We start from the raw sequence: 20,293 nt of genomic DNA, 5'->3' as shown, positions 1-20,293 counted from the left end.
CAGCCGCATGTTCAATACTGTGGCACCCCTTTAAATGTTAGGTTCTATCAACAAAGGAAAACAAACTTTTTCCTCTTGTCCCTGCATTCTAGTCAGCGTCCCTGGCTCACACGAAAACGGGTAGCGATCTAGCAGCACCAAGCGGTTGCAGGTAAACCCTGCATGTGGCCACTCCAAGCCTTTGGTGAGATATCGATAAACGTATGTGCCGTGTGAGTGGGTAAGTGACTTCACTACGAGCCCCCAACTAACGATACTGCCTTTGAACCTCTATACACCCCTGCCTATACCTTCTGATATCCTGCCTATAAACCTCTAAGGATGACGCTATTTTGCGTACGCAGTTATACAGTAAATAAAGACTCCAGACCTAGAACCTGTGGTTCCGAAGCACAAAGTATTATTCAAGTAAAAGTACAGTCAGTTACACGCTAGTTATAAGTACAATTTGGCGCAATGGAATTATACAGACCCAAGTACAGTTATTCATACGCAACGCTCTGGACCAGGTGTAGGCATCAGCAAGAAATCCCTAGTCAATCAGCATTCAGCACGAAGACCAGGAACCCAGGGTCAGAGCACACATATTTATACCCCCCAGAAATAAACAACACAATAGAGAAGTTTGTTGCTAATACCATTGGTCCTAAAGGAGAGGGCATATGTTACAAGGCATTTAACAGGTTGGTTCAAATAGACACAGTCCAGGCTCTAACAACTGGTGGTCTCTGGTTTCCCGCCTCATGCAAATCCTAACAGTTGGTCATATAATGTACATTTTGTTGCTTGAAGTCTCTGCGGTCCATAAGTTGAGAATGCATGTTGCGATCTCTCCATCGACATTACCGGAATACTGTTGAGAGAGTACGCATCAGTACAATACCAAACATGGCTTACTTATCACGTATAAAACCTTAGTTATGAAATAATCTTTATTTCCTAGCAATTATAATAAATGTGCATACTTGAATCTTATACCTTTAAAGCTTATGGAACCTTGTATGTGAATATGTAATGTGTGAGTATGTGGGGTTTGATGTAAAGACGCTAGTTAACTTGGGGCAGATGCGTGTGCATGAAGCTAATATTCAGCGTTTTCATACAGGATCTTGTGCATTCGCTAATATGCGACTAGTTAACAGCGCAATTGTGCTTATTGTGTATGAGCAATGGTGAAAGATGCAATCGCATGATGCTAATAGTAATATCGCCACATGTACTAAAGTGTGAGTTTATCTAAAATGGCGCTTGGGCGGCCATTCACAAAATGGCGCCTTGCGATCTCATTTCCAAGATGGGGTCTTGCAGCCAGTCGCAAGATGTCGTTGCTGCGATCCAATTTTAAACTGATCTTGGTGAAGAGACTGTCGAAGCTGGATAATTGGCTGAGACAAGAAGTGTTTCAGCTCATAGTGGACAAGTGGGGCCTTCCGGACATGGATCTCATGGCCTCTCGACACAATCACAAACTGCCAGTGTACGGGTCCATGACAAGAGACACCAAGGCTCTCTTGGTAGACGCTCTGTCAGTCAAGTGGACCTTCCAGTTTGCATACCTGTTTCCTCCAATCTTCCTTCTTCCTCAAGTACTTCGGAAGTTAAAAAATCGAGGCACTGTCCTGCTGGTGGCTCCAGTGTGGCCCAGACGTCACTGGCACTCAGATTTTCAGTCTCTCCCATCGACACTCTGTTGCTGTTGCCAAAACGTATGGACCTGTTGTCTCAGGGTCCTTGCCTTTACCCAGACCTGGGTCATCTGTCTTTGACGGCGTTGCTCTTGAGACATCCCTACTAAGGTCCAAGGGCTCTTTCCTAGCATCTGTGGTTAACCATGCTCAGAGCATGTAAACCAGCCTCTGCCAGGATTTACCATAGGGTGTGATATGTCTACTTTCAATGGTGTTGTCCCAAAGGTTAAGATCCCCAGGTGTTTCGGATATCCAGAGCTTTGGCTTTTCTGCAGGCAGGATTGGATCTTGGTCTCAGCCTTGCCTCACTGAAGTTGCATGTCTGTGCTCTGTCAGTGTGGTTCCAGCGAAGGATTGCTCCTCTTCCTGATATCCGCACTTTTCTAACAGGGTGTCCTTCGCGTTCAGCCTCCCTTTGTCCCTCCTGTGGTCCCTTGGGATTTGGCTGTTGTCCTTGGGCCCTCCATTTGTACCCCTGAACTCAGTGGTTCTCACATGGTTTACAGCTAAGAATGTTTTTCTTCTGACTATAGCTTCTGCCAGAAGAGTCACTTGGGGGCTCTCTTGCCGTTCCCATTTCTAGTTATTCACCAGGACATGGCAGTGTTTCAGACTCCCCATGGGTTCCTTCCTAAGGTGGTTTCTAGTTTCCACATTAATGAGAGAATTTTTTTACCGGCCTTTAATTCTACAGACCTCTCGGCAGGTGAGACCTCATTGGATGTGGTATGTGCCTTCAGGATTTTTGTGGACCGTATCAGTTTCCTTCGGAAGTCAGACTCCTTGTTTGTCCTATACGAATTTTGCAAGAAGGGATGGCCAGCCAATAAACAAACTTTGGCTAGATGTTTTCGCATGGCAATCTCTGAGGCTTACACTCATGAGGGCCTTCCAGCGCCGCCCTCTGTTACTGCTCATTATACTCCTTCTGTGGGTCCTTCATGGGCAGCTCGCCGTGGCACCTCGGCTGTTCAGCCTTTGTAAGGCAGCCACGTGGTCTTCTTACCAGACCTTTCTGAGGTATTATGTTTTTGATACCTTTGCTTCTCAGGATGCCTCCTTCGGGCGGCGGATTCTCCTCTCTGCACAGGAGCGTCCCCACCCTTGAAGGTACTGCTTTGGGACATCCCCAAGGTCTCCTTGTGGAGCCTATGAACCCTGTAGTAGAAAATGAGAGATATGGTAAAGGCAAGTTCTTATCTCTTTTTCTACGAAGTCCATAGGGTCCACAGGGCACCCACCCTGATGCCCCTGTGCTTCAGATCGGTTTCGCTCTGGTCACTGGTTTTTCAGTCTCCTTTTGTGTGAGAATGTGATCCTTGAGTGTTCCAGACTTTCTTCTCTCTTTATTCTTCTCCGGCCTTTGGCTTGCTTCAAAACTGAGGTGCCTCTGGCCCGGGGGTGGGGTATAGGAGGGAGACCCATCGCATCCTGGGAGAAAATTTTAACTGCATGGTGCCCAGATGACTCATCACGTATACCCCAAGGCCTCCCTGTGGACCGTATGGACTTCTTAGAAAGAGAGATAACAAAGGTAAGTTCTTACCATATCTCTCACTGTCTTCTTCAGGGTCCATAGAGCTCCACAGGAAGGCAATGGGGTGTAGGAGGGATTTTGAGGACCAGACACCAACAGCAAAGCTTTTCAAACCCAGGATGCTCCGGTCCAACCCCGCCCACAGCCTGAGGGCAACTCAGTTTTGTTGGTGTCCGGCAGGAGCTGGATCACCATTTTCAACTGTGGGGCTGCCCAAGCTTATTTTTATGATTTATTTTTTTCTAGTGTTTTGCCTACTAAGCAGCAGCAAATCACTGTCCATTGGACGTCTGCGCTGCTGCTCAATCACCCCTCCGCATCGCCGTGACACCAAGCCCCAGCTGGGTACTCCCGGCGGAGCTCTGAGTGGGGACTAGCTAGCGGGCTCCCTGGACCCCATACTGCAGCCCGGAATCCAGGGGACAGGTAAGGCGGACCCCCGCTTGCGTCTTTACGCAGTCTAGCCTCTGGTCTCAGGAGACGGACAGGAGGCGCTGATGTGGAAACTGGTGTGCCCACGACTCCACTCACCACTGGGGCTTTAATATACTGGCGCACGGCATATTTAGAGGCCAGGGGACCCGGTTGTTAACGTCGGCACGGGGGAAGGTGCTCTCCCTGCAGCCCCTCCCCAAGCTCGGTGCCATTCCACTGCGGTCTAGCTGTTCCCTGAACTACTACTCCCTCACCCTCCGCCCCCTCAGAGACGTGCGGCAGCCATTTTCTGCTTCACAGGTCTCTGGGAATGCTGGGTCCATTCTTCCTGTATACCTCTCCCACAGGTCAGGTTATACAGCGCTATATCCTACCAGCCAATACGGTCTGTGTAGTTGATTGTAGTGCCAATTGCAGATATATAGTGGTTCGGGTTTTTTTTTCCTTCAGCGTTTGTATGTGACTTATACTAGCACTGATCTCTACTTTCTAATACTGTCCAGCTTATACCTTTCCCTTTATTCTAATATACCCTGACATACTAAAGTATAGGGGGTTCATTGTACCTTACATTTCTATATTTGTGAGGGCTATCGCATACTATATAGCGCGGTTGCACACTACACTGTGCCATATTACACATACTGCAGGTGTTCGCTGCACTGTATCACACTGTGTATTTTATTATTCTTGTAGCTATGTTTGGCAGAGGAAAGAATAAAAAGCAGGCTGATGCTGCTCCTACTCTGGGGCTAAACCCGCTGAGCAGGACTTACAAGTCACCAAAGGACCTCATTCAGGATGGTCTTTGTACGAATTGTTATACAGCCTCAGGCCCCTTCGGTGTCTCCTCCTAATGACCCGCCCTGGGCTGCCTTTTCATAGGTGCTTTTCATCCCTGTGGGATGGCTACAGCAGGTACTCCCTGCAAATCCTTTCCCTCCCCCATGAGTTGACGTACGGTCTACCTCAGTACAGAGTTTGGCTAATACCTCCTACATTTTTTTCAGCAAATGCTGCAAAAGTAAAAGCCTTTACCTACTAAATGTGCTGTTTTCTTCATAATCCAACCAGTTATCTGATTCTGATATATCCTCTGGGGAGGCAGAAGACGCAGACCTCTCACTCTGACTCCGTCTCAGGAGACGAGGAGCCACTCTCTAAATTAAATATACCTGCTCTTGTGTGAGCTATAAAATCTATTGTACAAATAAAACCCTGCTCCTAAGAAAAGAACAACCATTTTTTAAACGACCAAAGATAGTTTTACCAGAGTTCCCTCACTCTGACCAGCTATCTGATCACATGAGCAAAGCATGGATTTTGCCTGGTAAAAAGTTTCAAATTCCAAAACGCTTAAGTTCCTTTTACCCTCTTCCAACTACTGATTGCACTAAATGGGAAGTTCCCCCAGGAGTGGATTCTCCTGTAACACGTCTAGTTAAGAATGCCACCTTACCCATCCATACTGTAACCTCCTTGAAGGAGACGACAGATAAACATATATAAGCTTGTCACAAATCCATATACTCTTACAGAAGCTAGTACTCATCCTGCTAGGGCAAAAGCCTGGGTGGCAAAAGCCATTGAGAGTTGGGCAGAGGCCCTAGAAGAGACGTTTTTTCCCTGATGCTTCAATCCCAGACTATTGGCCTCCCCCCCCGGAGGTTCGTCTGTCCCTAGCCTGGTGGCTACAGACATTCCATTTAGACAAGGGTTGCCCCTTTTTGTTCCTGGACTGGGCTCTCCTTACCACTGAAGCAAGCCTCCGAGGGTGGGGCGCAGTGACTGGCCAGCACTTTTTCCAGGGCCGCTGGACCCCAGTCGAGGCAGGGTTACCAATCAATCTCTTGGAACTTTGAGCCATCTACAGAGCTCACTCTCTCAGGTTTTTTTTCAGGGCAGGCCAGTACAAGTACAGTCCGACAATGCCATGACAGTGGCCTACCTCAATCACCAAGGAGGCACTCTTAAGTCTGGCAGCAATGGCAAGTGTCACACATTCTCACATGGACCGAACACCATCTACGCAGTATTCATCCTGGGAGTTCTCAATTGGTAAGCAGATTTGTCAGTGCTGCTCCAAGCACTTCAGGAACCTCCATTCAAAACCCTGGGATCAGTGGATGTCAAGTGGCTCACTGCGAAGACTGTTTCTTCTGGCTATCGCATCTGCCCGTTGGGTATTGGATTTAGGGGCGCTTTAATGTCGCTCTCCCTTTTTAATCTTTCATCGGGACAGGGATATTCTTAGAACACGCCCAGGCTTCCTTCCCAAGGTGGTTTCGGCCTTTCTATCGCCAGTCCTCTCGGCAGGTGAGGCCTCTTTGGATCTAGTCCGTGACCTAAAGATCTACGTGGACCGTATTACTTCCATCAGGAAATCTGACTCCCTCTTTGTCCTATATAGATTCCACAAGAAGGCCTGGCCAGCCAACAGACTCTGGCCAGATGGATTCGCTTGACTATCTCACAGGCTTACATTCAGTCTGGCCTTCCTGTGCCAGCTACAGTATCTGCTCATTCTACTTGCTCTGTGGGTCCCTCGTGGGCAGCCCGGGGTGGCTCCTCAGCTGAACAGCTATGCAAGGTTTTATGCATTTGATACATTTGCCTCTACGGATGCTTCCTTCGGGCATAGAGGTTCTCCTATCAGCTCAGGAGCGTTCCCGCTCCTGCTTTGGCCTTGTTAGCAAAACTGAGTGGGCAGTGTATAGGGGGAAGGACCAGAGCATCATGGGATTGAAATGCTTTGCTGTTGGTGTCCGGTCCTCCAGGTCCCACCTACACCCCATTGTTTCCCTGTGGACCCTATGAACTTCGAAGAAAGAGTTAACAAAGGTAAGTTTTACCATAACTCTCATTTCATTGATGTTTACACAAGCCATGTGACTAGCTTATGGGGCACATCCACTAGGTGATATTAGATATCGTTCAATCGCTTATTAATCGTGCACTAAAATGTCGGAATCGACCAGCTATGCGCGCTCCCGCTGGTCGTTTCCGACCTCAAACATCGCATGAACATGCCGGTCAATTTGCCAATGACAGATTGTCCATTTTCAGGGATGATTGAGTGTTCCTACAATGAACGATATCGTTCAGTGTGGGCACTGCACAGTTTAAATAATATCTTTAGCCTTCAGTTCATTAGTCCTTCACTAGTCGGCAAGTGGATGGTCGCCTTTAGTCTTTTTGTATCCAGACTGGTAGTGACTTCCTCTAGGAGAATTTTGAAGGCGAATGTATGGGTTTCTGCTTTTAGAATTGTTAGAATGTGAAAAAAAAAGCAAAAACAAAAGCAAGGTAGTTCTATCATAGTAAAAAGATAAAATACTCAAAATACTAAATGGTAGCTTTACTGTGTTTTGCGATCTTTCCTTTCACTATCTGCAGATCTCTCTGACCATGAAGATTTGGGTTTGAACATGCCAGCCAGCCTACGCGAAGAGCAAACTTGTGCTAATATCGGTAATATTACATTTTTACGCTGCCTTTCACAATGTATTGTATAAAATATATAGAAATGTGTTTTTATTTTGTTTCCAAAAAAAATTGTTAATGAGTCTCAGATGATAATGCATTCTGGAAAATGACGTCTATCACTGGCATCTGCATGGTGCAGTTATCATCCAACACCATCATGTGGCTCTGCTTGGTCATGCATGAGCTGCCATACAGAATCTGCAAATCTGTGAGCAGTGTTAGTTGCTACAATTACATTATGGGGGTGATTCAATAATCTGCGATGTGCAGCCCCATTGTGTTGTGAGGCAAAAGGAGCGATGATGTGCTGCCATTACCAATGCATCCACACTGTTCCAACAGCAGGTCATGGATTTTGTTTTTAATTGAAACTTGCCTTTTAATTGTCCTACAAATGTTTTGATTATCAAATTGAGGGTCAAAGCACTTGTATCAAAAACAGTTTATTAATGTCTGTTTCTGCAATACTGCATAAACCACTACTAAAAAAGTATATTTACATTAGGGATGTGCAGGCTCGGATAGGTTCGTCCATGTAAGATGACGTTTTGCCTCTTTCGGAGTTCCGTTTTTTTAGAGGGAAAAATCCGAACTCCACGTGCAAACTCGAACCTATCCGAGCCTGCACATCCCTAATTTACATCAAATCAACAAATTACTAAATATTTTCCGTGCTTGATATTCACATCCTTTCAGTTTTAGGTCATTGTGTTATGGCCCTTTTATTCAAAATGGTACTAAATTGAATCTTTCATAGAATAATTTAGAATGCAACCTGTTCCTTTATTTTTTTTTTTTTAAATGTTTTTTTCCATGTTCCTCTATCTGGGGGACACTAGACTATGGGTGTAGTGTGGGTTAAGGAATTAGCACTTAAAAGTTTTTTTTTTTTATTTCATGTCTTTAAGACTCGCCCCCTTTTCGTCCCTCTTGGGGGCGTGTCCAGCACTTACAGACCTGCTGTGCTGCTCCAAGCTCTCCTCACTGTGAATAGATGCCGTACGCATGCGCACAGCATCTATTCACCGCCGGTGAGCGCAGAACCGCAATTATTCCCCCCTGCGGGATACTGTGGTCCGTGGGTGGGGACAGCACTTGGCAGAGGGTTTCAGCGGGGCACCGCCATAAGGGCACGGCGCATTTCGCTCTTTTGAAATCGTGCAGGGCACGACACCCAGCTAAAACAAGCTAGTGGGAACGCTACTTCCTCTTCACCTTACCAATAGCAGCTGCTGAGGTCTATCTTAGGTGGGTGGGTGTACTAGCAGTCTTATGGGGCAGTTGGCTATATTTTGTATCGGGAGAGCTGCAGGGGCTGGCTGGCCTTGTGTTTCTGCGGTGCTGATACAGCTCCCAGTCAGGCGGTGGCGGTCCCGACATGCCGCTGAAACGCAGAACCTGTTGGCCAAGTCAGGAAGGCCAGCAAGAGGTGCATCAGCTAGTAAAGTGTTGACCCTGGTCAGCTACAGGGAGCTGGCGGCTAGCTGAAGCCAGGACCCGCTGCTCAGTCAGTAGCGCAGGGGTCAGCGGCTGTGCAGCCTGACTGCAGGAACCAGGGAGGCCGGATGAAACTAGGACCCGCTGATAGCAGCTGTCGGAGGCAAGCCAATTCAGGTCCCACCATCGGGCTCAGTGGGTAGTCAGGCGGCAGTTGTGATCCAACAAAGGAACTATGGAGAAAGCCGTGCCGGAGGAAAAGTGTAATACAGCTGCTGGTCATTACAACAGGAAGTATAATCCGGGCCAGGCCACCCTGTCTATGTAGAGGCGGGTGGCTGGATGTACACCAATGGCCTCCTTTCTTATCCTATTAAGATAGCAAGTTACCATTTTGGTTAATGGAAGGAAATGGGTATATCCCCTCCAACCCTGACTAAGTATAAGTATTTGACAAGTCTTAATCTCGCCTGTTCAGATATTTATTGTGTTCTCTGTATGTATGCTGTGTGTTTTCTGAGTATAATATTGCTCTTTGTGGTTGTTTTTTTTTTTTTCCTGGTTGATATTTTTGTTAAAAATGTTCTAAAAAGGGAGTACTTCCAAGGCCAAATAAAATAGTTTGCATTATTTTTGTTCACATTGTCCGTATAAATTACCTAGCTGGGACACACATGCTCGCTATTCTGCCTGCGAGGTCACCCTTAATCCGTGACTGGATACGGAGGTCTCCACTGGCTCTGTGGAGAAGCTTGAGTATTCCATAGCTTCTGCTTATTTTGTGTCAGTGACAAAATTGCTTGTACTCAGTTGGGTTTATCTAAGATGGAACAGTGTTTTTTTTTTGCCTCCGGGGGGTCTGGGACCTTGAGGTCTGTGGAGGTGCCATCTTGGGCTAGGGCAATGGAAAGTACTGCTTATGGGCTAGTAATGATGTCCTCTTCATTAGAGAAATTGTCTTCATCTGAGCCCAAGATGCGTAAGTGGCAGCTTATGGAGAATTTGACTGGATTTTCTGTTTCTGGTCTTTCCTCGGTAGGGGAAGAACATTGGAAAGATTCAGAATTTGAGGAATCTGTATCCTTAATGGAAGAAGGATCAAGTATCCAGGAGGTAGATGATCTGGTTAAAGCAGTGCTTCAGGTTCTCGACTTTAGAGATATCAGGAGACCTCCTCTGGTTTATTTAGAACAAAGAAGTCTAAGAAAAGATTTGGTATTTTCTTCTTTAAGATCCATAGGTATCCACAGGGATACCATTGGGATATTATGGTTGGAGACCAGGCACCAAACGGTTAAAGCTTCAGCTCCCACAATACCTTGGAGATATATATATATATATATATATATATATATATATCCCGCCCCTAGCCATAGGACTTCAGTAGGCAGGATCAAGACGCACCTTTGTAACACAGGGGTCTGCTCTGGCTGTCCTAAGCTTTTATTTTATTTATTTTTATATTTTTTGGGGGTTGGCAGTACTAAGCGTCTCAATTAAGACTCATATACTGCGACTCCCATCTCCCTCTGCCAGGCCGCAACACCAGTAACTGGGCTGGTGATTTCGGTGGGTTGTGGCTAAGCTTGCTAGCCACGAAGCTGCAACTGGACGCACGGGTAAGGCTTCTGACACCTTGCTTTTGGTGTCAGACGCACCAGAAGCCGTTGCTGTCGGCCCGAGATTGTCCGCGTCCTCACTACACAACCGGGCCTTATTGTCTGACGCCGGGGATCGGTAGCAGACGCTTCTGCTGCCATGAGGGCAGCGTGCCTGGCTGGTTAATGCTGCTTAGGGGGGAGGTAGGTGCTCCTCCCCCGACCCAGACGCAGTCTCTACGAAGGGTTTTGCACGTCAGGGTTGCTCTGCCTACCCTCCACGTGTATATTAGACACTCACGGTCCACGCTCAGTGCGCCCTGTAGCTGTTGGTCTCAGGAGGGTTTGGGTCAGCCTCCCTGTATAAATCTCCCTTGGTTAAGGTATATAGTGCTTTCTAATCCTACCATTCCTTCGTGTTTGTGTAGTTGATTTAGATTCTATTTTATAATTGTAATACATATGCATTATATGTGACTGTTTGCTAGCTGCTGTATTGACACCTGTCTTTTATTTCTGTCTGTCAATTATAACTTTCTACTTCAGGGTCCATAGGGTTCCACAGGATACCTTGGGGGTATAGGTGTGACGTCAGTCATCGGGCACCATAGAGTTAAGCTTTCAGCCTCCCAGGATGCACTAGGGTCCCCCTCCTATACCCCGCCCCCGAGCCAAGGCACCTCTAGTTTGGTGCCCGGCCGGAGTCGGGTGAACCTGTTGGAGTGGAGGCTAAGAAGAGCCCCTGAAGCTTTTCTGCATGCAGCTGTGGCTGCACATCTGGATGTACAGCATGGACAGTCAGTCCTGACGTCCATGCTGTCTTCCCTACACCCCCGCCGGTACCAGAACGCCGGTACCGATCCGGGGATGCTGGTGAGCATCTGGGGTCACAGCTAGCTGTGACCCCAGATGTTCCGGACCATGGCCGGATTCAAGGGGCACAGCAAGGTAAGCAGCGGGGTTCCGCGGTGGGTCCCCGCTGTTACATGGTCCAGAGTCCCCAGGCAGGGGGCTCCCTGGGGACTGGCTGCAGCGTGGAGCCAGGTAAGAACCTGCGCTTCCACTACCCCCCTGGGACAGCGGACGGCAGCAGAGCGGTAGCGCTGCGGCGTCCCGGGGGTTAAATGCATGCCAGGGGAGCGCACCTTCCCTGTCTCACAGCCGGCACCTCCCCCGCTGCACACAGCTCTCTCTGCACTCTGCCGACTGGCCCTGTGGCAGCGCTCCTCCCCCAGGCCAGCCTCCTCTCTGCTCCTCGGCGCCCATCTTCCTGAACGCATGGTGAACGCTGCTGGAAGCCTGGAAGGAAGCATCTTGGTCTGGGTCCCCCCGCATACCTCTCCTCCGCTGTGGTCAGGTCTGTGTATGCAGCGCTGTGTCCTACCAGACCCTATGTCTGCGTAGTTGAGTGATAGCACTGGTTAGTGCAGGAATTGATTTTCTTTGCATTGTATGTGACTGTGCTAGCGTTGCTGCCTGTATCTTCTATTCTGACTGTCAGCTTTATTACTGTCCCTGTTCTTTCTGCTAAGCTCTTGCGGTGCGGTGCTGCAGGGTGGTCTCTCACCTCTTTAAAATACAATTGGTGAGAGGGGTCACATACTTAGTACCATCATGTCTGAAAGTGATTTTCCTCTCCGGCTACAGTGTACTACGTGTAAAGTACAGTTAGCGGAGGGGGAGGGTAGTGCGGAGGGCCTCTGCCGGCAGTGTTTGTCGATGGCGCGGCCTATTACGGTTACAGCACTGGTACAGGAGCCGCCCTGGGCTTGTTTCGCTCAGGCGCTTACAACCTTAGTGGGCCAGTTAGCTCCGCAGCCCGCGTTTCTGGCAAACGATACAAGCCACAGAGGCGCCTGGCAGTGGCTTATCCGTTCGCGGATAATTATTTTGCTAAGTGGGAATCCCCTCCACAGGTGGATTCTCATGTGACACGTCTTGTCCGTAGTGCCACATTGCCGATGCCATCCATGTCCACCCTTAAGGATTCTACGGACCGCAAGGTGGAGATCTGCCTGAAGTCCGCTTATTCCCTTGCGGGGGGGGCAGCGCGGCCGGCTATGGCCATTTGCTGGGTTGCTGGAGCGCTGGGCGGATTGATTCATTGGAGGCGTCCTTTGATTCCGACTGTCCGGCCGACTGTCCGGTTGATTGGTAATCTCCGTGATTCGGCCACTTATATCAACGAGGCGGCCTTAGACATTAGTACACTGGTGTCTCGAATTTCTTCAGCAGCGGTGGCGGCTCGTCGCACCTTGTGGTTGCGATCCTGGAAGGCGGACGCTGACTCCAAAAAGGGTTTGGAGGCGTTGCCCTTTAACGGAGAAGTTCTCTTCGGTCCAGATCTGGACAAGATTGTGGCCACGCTGGCGGCAGCCAAATCGGCATGTCTCCCGTCGGCCGCTGCTCCTTCTGGTTCAGGACCATCGTCCTTTCGGTCTTATAGGGCCCAGGGCAGGCCCAAACCACAGTCTTTTCCAACAGGCTGGTCCCAAAAAATCGGCCAAGCCCCGGAAGCAGGCATGGAGTACCAGACGTCCGGCCCCTAAGCCTGATGACAAGCCGGCGGCCTGACGGTCCGGGCCTCCCGTTGGGGGATGCCAAAGTGGGAGGCCGCCTGCTGCAGTTCGCCCGGTGTTGGTCGGTCACCACGACAGACACTTGGGTTCTCGAGGTGGTCTCCCACGGTTACGCCCTCTCCTTCCGGCACAGACCCCCGGCTCGATTCTTCACCACGGGTCTACCATCAGACCGGAACAAGGCCACGGAGCTGCGGAAGGTCTTGCACACTATGCTCCAGGCTGGAGTTATAGTGCCTGTTCCATTCTCCCAGAGAGGCCAGGGTTTCTATTCCAATCTTTTTTTGGTGCAGAAACCCAATGGGTCGTATCGTCCGATTCTCAACCTCAAAGCTCTCAACAAGTCTTTGCGGGTACCGAAGTTTCGGATGGAGACCCTACGGTCCATCATTCTGGCGCTGGAACCTGGGGACTACATGGTGTCATTGGACATACAGGACGCTTACCTGCATGTCCCTATTCTTTTGCGCCATCAACAGTTCCTCAGCAATCCGCAGCGACCACTTTCAGTTTCGGGTGTTACCTCTTGGTCTGGCGACAGCACCGCGTATGTTCACCAAGTTGATGGCGGTCATGGCGGCTTCTCTGCGGCTGCAGGGAGTGCGCATGTTGCTGTACTTGGACGACCTGTTATTAGTGGCAGGATCTCCAGAGCTCCTTCTACGCCACTTGGACCTGACCATTGCGCTGCTGCAACGGCACGGCTGGTTAATCAACTGGCAGAAGTCCACTCTAATCCCGTCTCGGCGGATTCTGCACCTCGGAGCCTTATTGGACTCGGGACAGCAAAGGATCTTTGTGACGGAGGAAAAGATCTCTGCTTTACAGTCGAGGGTGCGCAGTTGTCTGCACAGCCGCCGGGTGTCTCTACACTCGGCGATGAGGTTACTGGGCTCCATGGTGTCGGTGTTCGACATGGTGGAATATGCCCAGTTTCACTCCAGACCTCTGCAGCACCTGATCCTGTCCAAGTGGAACGGGCTGCCTCAGTCTCTGAAGTCCCAGACGATAGTGCTCACCCCGGAGGTTCGCCTGTCCCTTGCCTGGTGGTTGCAGACGACCCATCTCAGCAAGGGACGTCCGTTCTGGGTACCAAATTGGGTCCTGTTGACAGCGGACGCCAGTCTTCGGGGCTGGGGAGCAGTTTCGGGTCCACACTTGTTCCAGGGCAGGTGGACGCCGATAGAAGCGGAGCTTCCAATAAATATCTTGGAACTCCGTGCGGTCTTCAATGCTCTCCAGCAGGCACATCGGTTTCTCCAGGGTCACCCGGTGCAGGTCCAGTCGGACAACGCTACCACCGTGGCCTACATAAACAGGCAAGGAGGAACTCTCAGTCGGGCGGCTCTCATAGAGGTGTCTCGGATCCTGGTATGGGCGGAGCGCAATCTTCCGGCCATATCAGCAATATTCATCCCGGGAGTGCTAAATTGGGAGGCGGACTTTCTAAGTCGCCAGGACGTTCATCCAGGGGAATGGTCCCTGCACCCGGACGTTTTTCAACTACTGGTGGACAGGTGGGGTCTTCCAGAGATCGACCTCATTGCGTCCCGGCACAACAACAAGTTGCCAGTGTACGGGTCTCGCACAAGAGACTAAGGGGCGTCTCTGGTGGATGCTCTGTCCGTCCGGTCGACGTTCCGGTTCGCATACCTGTTTCCTCCGGTCTCCCTTCTTCCACGGGTAATCCGGAAATTCAAACATGAAGGAGGGACGCTCCTGTTGATAGCTCTTGCGTGGCCCAGACGGCACTGGTTCTCAGACCTTCAGGGTCTGTCCGTGGACAGTCCTCTGCGGTTGCCGCTACGACCGGACCTTCTGTCGCAGGGTCCTTGTCTTCACCCGGACCTGGCTCGGCTGTCTTTGACGGCGTGGCTGTTGAGACAGCCATGTTGAGGTCCAGGGGGTTTTCCAGCTCTGTGGTGCGTACCATGTTGCAAGCTCGGAAACCGTCGTCCGCGAGGATATACCATCGCGTGTGGCATACGTTCTTCCAGTGGTGTCGACCGAGAGGTTATGCACCGCGGGAGTTTCGTCTGTCTAGGATACTTGCCTTCCTACAAGCGGGACTAGATCATGGGCTTCGCCTTGCTTCTTTGAAGGTACAGGTTTCGGCCCTGTCTGTCTGGTTTCACCGTAGGATTGCTACAATCCCGGATGTGCGCACCTTTATGAAAGGTGTTCTCCGCATTCAGCCACCCTTTGTTCCACCTGTGGCACCTTGGGATTTGGCTGTGGTCCTGAGGGCTCTCCAGGGACCGCCGTTTGAACCACTGGGCTCAGTGGATCTTAAATGGCTAACAGCTAAGACTGTTTTCCTTCTGGCCATAGCTTCGGCCAGACGTGTTTCTGATTTAGGGGCTCTCTCTTGCAGACCCCCTTTTCTTGATTTTTCATGGGAACAGGGCAGTGCTCCGCACTCGACCTGAATTTCTTCCCAAAGTTGTTTCCCAGTTTCATGTTAACGAGGAAATAGTTGTTCCGGCCTTTAACTCACCTGGCCTTTCAGTGGGTGAGGCCACTTTGGATGTTGTGCGGGCCTTAAGGACTTATGTTGACCGCACTTCTTCGTTTAGGAAGTCGGACGCCTTGTTTGTCCTCTATGGCTTCCGTAAAAAGGGTTGGCCTGCTTCAAAGCAAACTTTGGCAGCCTGGATCCGTATGGCTATTTCTGAAGCTTATCTTCATGAAGGTCTGCCGGTTCCTCCTTCTTTGAAGGCTCATTCCACTAGGTTTGTGGGTCCTTCGTGGGCAGCTCGACGTGGTGCCTCTGCAGTCCAGATCTGCAAGGCTGCTACGTGGTCCTCTGTCCATACCTTCGTGAGGTATTACAGGTTTGACACCTTCGCCTCTCAGGATACTTCCTTCGGGCGGCGGATTCTCCTTTCAGCACAGGAGCGTCCCCACCCTTAAAGGATACTGCTTTGGGACATCCCCATGGTATCCTGTGGATACCCTATGGACCCTGAAGTAGAAAATATGAGATATGGTAAGAACTTACCTTTGTTATCTCTATTTCTACGAAGTCCATAGGGTTCCACAGGACTCCCGCCCTGTCGCACCTGCGCTGCAGATGGGCTTTGGTCTGGTCACCGGTTTTCCCGTCTCCTTCTGGTGAGAGTGTGATTCTTGTGTGTATCCAGATCTTCTTTCTCTCTCTTCCTTCTCCTCCTCCGGCCTATGGCTTGGTAACTAACTGAGGTGCCTTGGCTCGGGGGCGGGGTATAGGAGGGGGACCCTAGTGCATCCTGGGAGGCTGAAAGCTTAACTCTATGGTGCCCGATGACTGACGTCACACCTATACCCCCAAGGTATCCTGTGGAACCCTATGGACTTCGTAGAAATAGAGATAACAAAGGTAAGTTCTTACCATATCTCATATTATCACTGTTTTTCTCTCCATCCTCTTGGGGTGGAGGACTTTTTTTTTTTTTTTTTCTCTGAGTACTTCACATTCGTTAAAATTTTGTGAAGACTGTCACATAACATTGCAACGATTTCCTTATATATTGAATGTCAAAAGATAAAGGAATATAGGAGGGGGGAGCCCTCTGTGTGCTTGTTTTTATGTACATCTACGGCGACTATAAAGTCTAGACCGGTTTATTTTCGGTCCATTCTCGGGGATGTACAACGGAACAGCCTTCCTCTAAGACTTCTAGTTTTCGCAAAATATTAAGGTGACAAACTAAGGTCTGGCCCGGCAAAACGTCTAGCTTCTAAGCCGGACGACAAACCCTCTGCCTGATGGGGCGGGTCTCCTCCTGGGGGTTCCAAGTTGGGAGGCCGACTTATTCAGTTTACAGATTGTTGACGTCAAACAACAATAGATGCATGTAGTGTTCACTCTAGCTCCGGCGGCAGGTCGGGCGCCGGATCTAGAGTAGACACAGCCAGGCGCGCACCAGAAAAGGGGGCACGGCCATTAAAAAGGGGGCGTGTCTAAGACGAGTCACTCTTGGGGCGGGCCCGGCACTTACGGACACGCCGGGCAACCCCCAAGCGCTGCTGACGGGGAGAATGACCTGAGTGACCGGGTCACCGCACATTTCCCCACCCGCGGGACACTGCGACCTGCTGGTGAAGACTGCACCCGCAGGCTGTGAGGGCAGGGTGCTTTTTGCCCTCCAGAAGGAGGTCAGGGCGCCGCGCCCCGCTAAAACAGCCTAGCGGGAACGCTATGCCTGGGTCTGAGAAGTGGTCTCTCATGGGGCATCCTCCCCAGACGTTTTTTGTCTGGACATTCAGGATGCATGTCTACATGTTCCTATTATACCATCCCACCAGCAATTTTTACAGTTTTCTGTTCTTCAGCAACATTACCAATTTCAGGCTCTACCCTTTGGCCTATCTATGGCTCCCAGGGAATTTACCAAAATAATGGCAGTCATAATGTCAGAATTCTGCCATATCTGGATGACCTTCTGATAATGGCACAGAATCCGGTTGTTTTACAAATCCATCTTCAACTGACCATAGCCTGCTTACAAAAGCATGGCTGGATCATCAATTGGAAGAATTAATCTTTTTCTCCAACACAGCAGATGGTACATCTGGGAGCTCTTCTGGATTCTCCGGCAAAGACGCTGTTTCTGCCAGAAGACAAGATTGTGGCCCTATCGTTGCAAATACGCAAGCTGCTTCGCAAGCGAAGGGTATCATTTCTGTTAGCAATGCAGGTCTTGGGATCAGTGGTATCCACCTTCGACATGGTGGGGTATGCTCCGTTCCATTCCAGATCTCTGCAAAGATTAATTCTCTCCAAGTGGAACAGACAGTATCATCTAATAAAGTCCCAGAGGTTTGTCCACTCCCTCCTGTGGTGGCTGAGAAAGGATCATCTGAACCAAGGGTGCCCATTCTGGATTCCAAATTGGGTGTTTCTCACCACAGACACCAGTCTTACCGGACGGGGGCAGTGACATGTCATCACAGCTTTCAGGGAAGGTGAACATGTCAGGAAAGTCATCTGCCAAACATTCGGGAACTGTGAACAGTATAGAAAGTACTTGTCATAGGACCTGCTCCAGGGCAAGCTGGTCCAGATAGTCCGACAATGCGACAACAGTGGCCTACCTCAATCAGGGAGTCACGAGAAGTTACACAGCCATGAAAGAAGTGATGAGTTCTGATTTGGGCAGAACGTCCTCTTCTGGCTATCTCGCCTGGACTTACACGCCGGAGAGTGTTCTCTCCATCCGGGAGTGTTTCAGCTCCTGGTAAACAAATTGGGTCTACCAGAAATGGATCTCATGGCGTCACATCGCAACCACAAGGTCCCCAGGTACAGGTCCAGAAGCATCAGCAGCCTTTGTGGATGCACTGGCAGTGAGATGGGACTTCAAGCTGGCGTATCTCTTGCCTCCGATTTTCCTCCTCCCCAAGAGTTCTCAGGAAATTCAAGCAGGAAGGCAGAACCTTAATAATGGTGGCTCTGGCTTGGCCCAGATATCACTGGTTCACCGACATGCAGAATCTATCCATAGACAGGCTGTATCCTCTTCCTCTATGGCAGGATCTGCTGACGCATTTAAATTCACTGGGCAATGTGGGAAGGGGAAAGTCAGGGTTATCAGGATATGGACTGTTTTTTGATCTGACCATGCTCTTTTGCTTTACTGATGCTGGATAGAAGGAAGCTCACTGGGTTCACTAAACCTTGTGGGGTATATTTACTAGAGTGCAGGTTTTTAGAAGTGGAGATGTTGCCCATAGCAACCAATCAGATTCTACTTAACATTTATCGAACATATCAACATTATCTTCCAAATGATATCGAAAATCTGTTTGGTTGCTATGGGCAACATCTCCATTTCTAAAAAAAAAAAAAAAAACACTTTAGTAAATATACCCCTGTGAGTAAATGCATAAATATGAGTATGTACAAAAGTTTTAAACAGGAAGGATCTTGTTAACCATTTTTTGCCCACAGAGAGATTCTACAACTTTCATATCCTCCTGTCCCCTTCACACAGTGTAGGCAATCTGTTTGCAGGCTTTGCTGTAGTTGGGCTAAAAGGCCCATTTCTGTGCGCCAAGTCCTGTGAGACTATACTAGTGTCGGGTGTCTATTTTGCGTTTGTTTTTTTTTTCTTAAATGCGATACTACTAGGGCTGACAGTGCTGATTAATTTGATATGCAACACTGTATACAGATACTAGCAAACAGATATACAAAAATTTTACAATGTAGCGGCTGCAGCTTTTTTCATTACAAGTTCTGTTGTGCTTCATATACAGACTCAGGTGCACATACTGTAGATATACAGACTAAAGCTGGGTACACGCTAAGCGATATATTAGACGATCTATTGTTCCACCGCGGATTGGAACGATATATCGGCCACATTGCTCAGCGTGTATGCACTATTGCGCGTTCACGTGAGTAGTTGGTTGCATCTTTTGATCTGTTGTGCATGCACAGCAGATGTGGCGGTTGACACCATAGCTCTGGATGCAGCAGGGGAACAATAGATCAGTTGTACACCAGATCATGCAGTGTGTACGGACCACCCGATATATCGTGCAGTTGCTGGGTACACACATCGTAAAGTGCGTACCCATTATTAGGTGCACACAGATGTGTGCGAATTTGATATGCGACAATCTGCTGGTGCATCCTAGTCACATTGCATTGTGACTTGGGTGACTACTTTTGCAGATAATTTGTTTGATGCCAGCAGAGTAGAACGGGTCTGGAGGCTTAATCACGCCAAGCAAGTTGCGCTGCGTGGCGTATTAAGCCTAGATATACAAGGATACATCTGTACACTCTCATGAATATTAATTTAAAATTCCCTAGAAATGCGTGCCCCATGTATAAGTCAGGCCCTGCAAATAATAGTAAGGCAATACATCCATGACTTATTTATTCCTAGCAAATTAATAAGCTGCATACTGGCTCGGCCAGCTCATTGAAAGTTTTTTTTTTTTACTGTGTGGCAAATTTACTTTACGCACCCTGAAAAACGGAATGGAAAACGGTAAATCAAGACAATGTAACTAAGAAACTCAATGTAAAATGGGAAATAGTGGGCATTTGTGTATCACTGATTTAACACCATTTAATGTAAATAGATGTCTGTTTAAAGGACGTTTAGCCACGTTTATCCACATATATAAACCTTGTGTCAATGCTTGTTCTGAATAAAATGATTTTAAGGATGTAAACTATTTCCATGTGCTCAGATTGTAGTTTATTTTTTACTACTATGATATTGTTAGACGGAACAGCAGTCATTGACCCTGCACAATTATCCTTTGTAGAGCCAATAGATCTCCAAGACCAACTGTCATATGAAGAGCTAGTGCGGAGAAATGTGGTAGGTGTCCTGCACGTTATTCTGCTTCCACTGTTGTTGAATTGTGCTTTCATTTTTTTTTTCTTGTTTAGTTCAGCTTAAACATGCCTTGACGTACAACATTTTTTTTTAAACCACAATTGTAAATTTCTGAGCAGCTGATGACTATATGTTAACAGTGGTAAACCTTTTATTAATGCCACACATTGTATCTCAGTCCCTGTTCATCTGC

The 20,293-nt window shown here is 48.8% G+C and overlaps 1 protein-coding gene across 2 annotated transcripts in view; it reads left to right on the top strand.

Moving 5' to 3' along the window:
• Nucleotides 1–20,293, top strand: part of NCAPH2 (non-SMC condensin II complex subunit H2) — a 153,802-nt gene that overhangs the window by 131,384 nt on the left and 2,125 nt on the right. For both annotated transcript variants that reach the window (XM_088444426.1, XM_088444419.1), the window contains exons 17-18: nucleotides 7,057–7,131; nucleotides 20,027–20,082. In XM_088444426.1, the coding sequence (XP_088300552.1) occupies nucleotides 7,057–7,131; nucleotides 20,027–20,082 (131 nt within the window). The remainder of the gene's footprint in view (nucleotides 1–7,056; nucleotides 7,132–20,026; nucleotides 20,083–20,293) is intronic.

Source organism: Taudactylus pleione, unplaced genomic scaffold (assembly GCF_031769625.1).
Source record: "Taudactylus pleione unplaced genomic scaffold, aTauple2 ptg000019l, whole genome shotgun sequence".
In the NCBI taxonomy this organism is placed as follows: domain Eukaryota; kingdom Metazoa; phylum Chordata; class Amphibia; order Anura; family Myobatrachidae; genus Taudactylus; species Taudactylus pleione.
The sequence above is the reverse complement of the archived record's forward strand: the minus strand, read 5'-3'. Positions and strand labels throughout refer to the sequence as shown.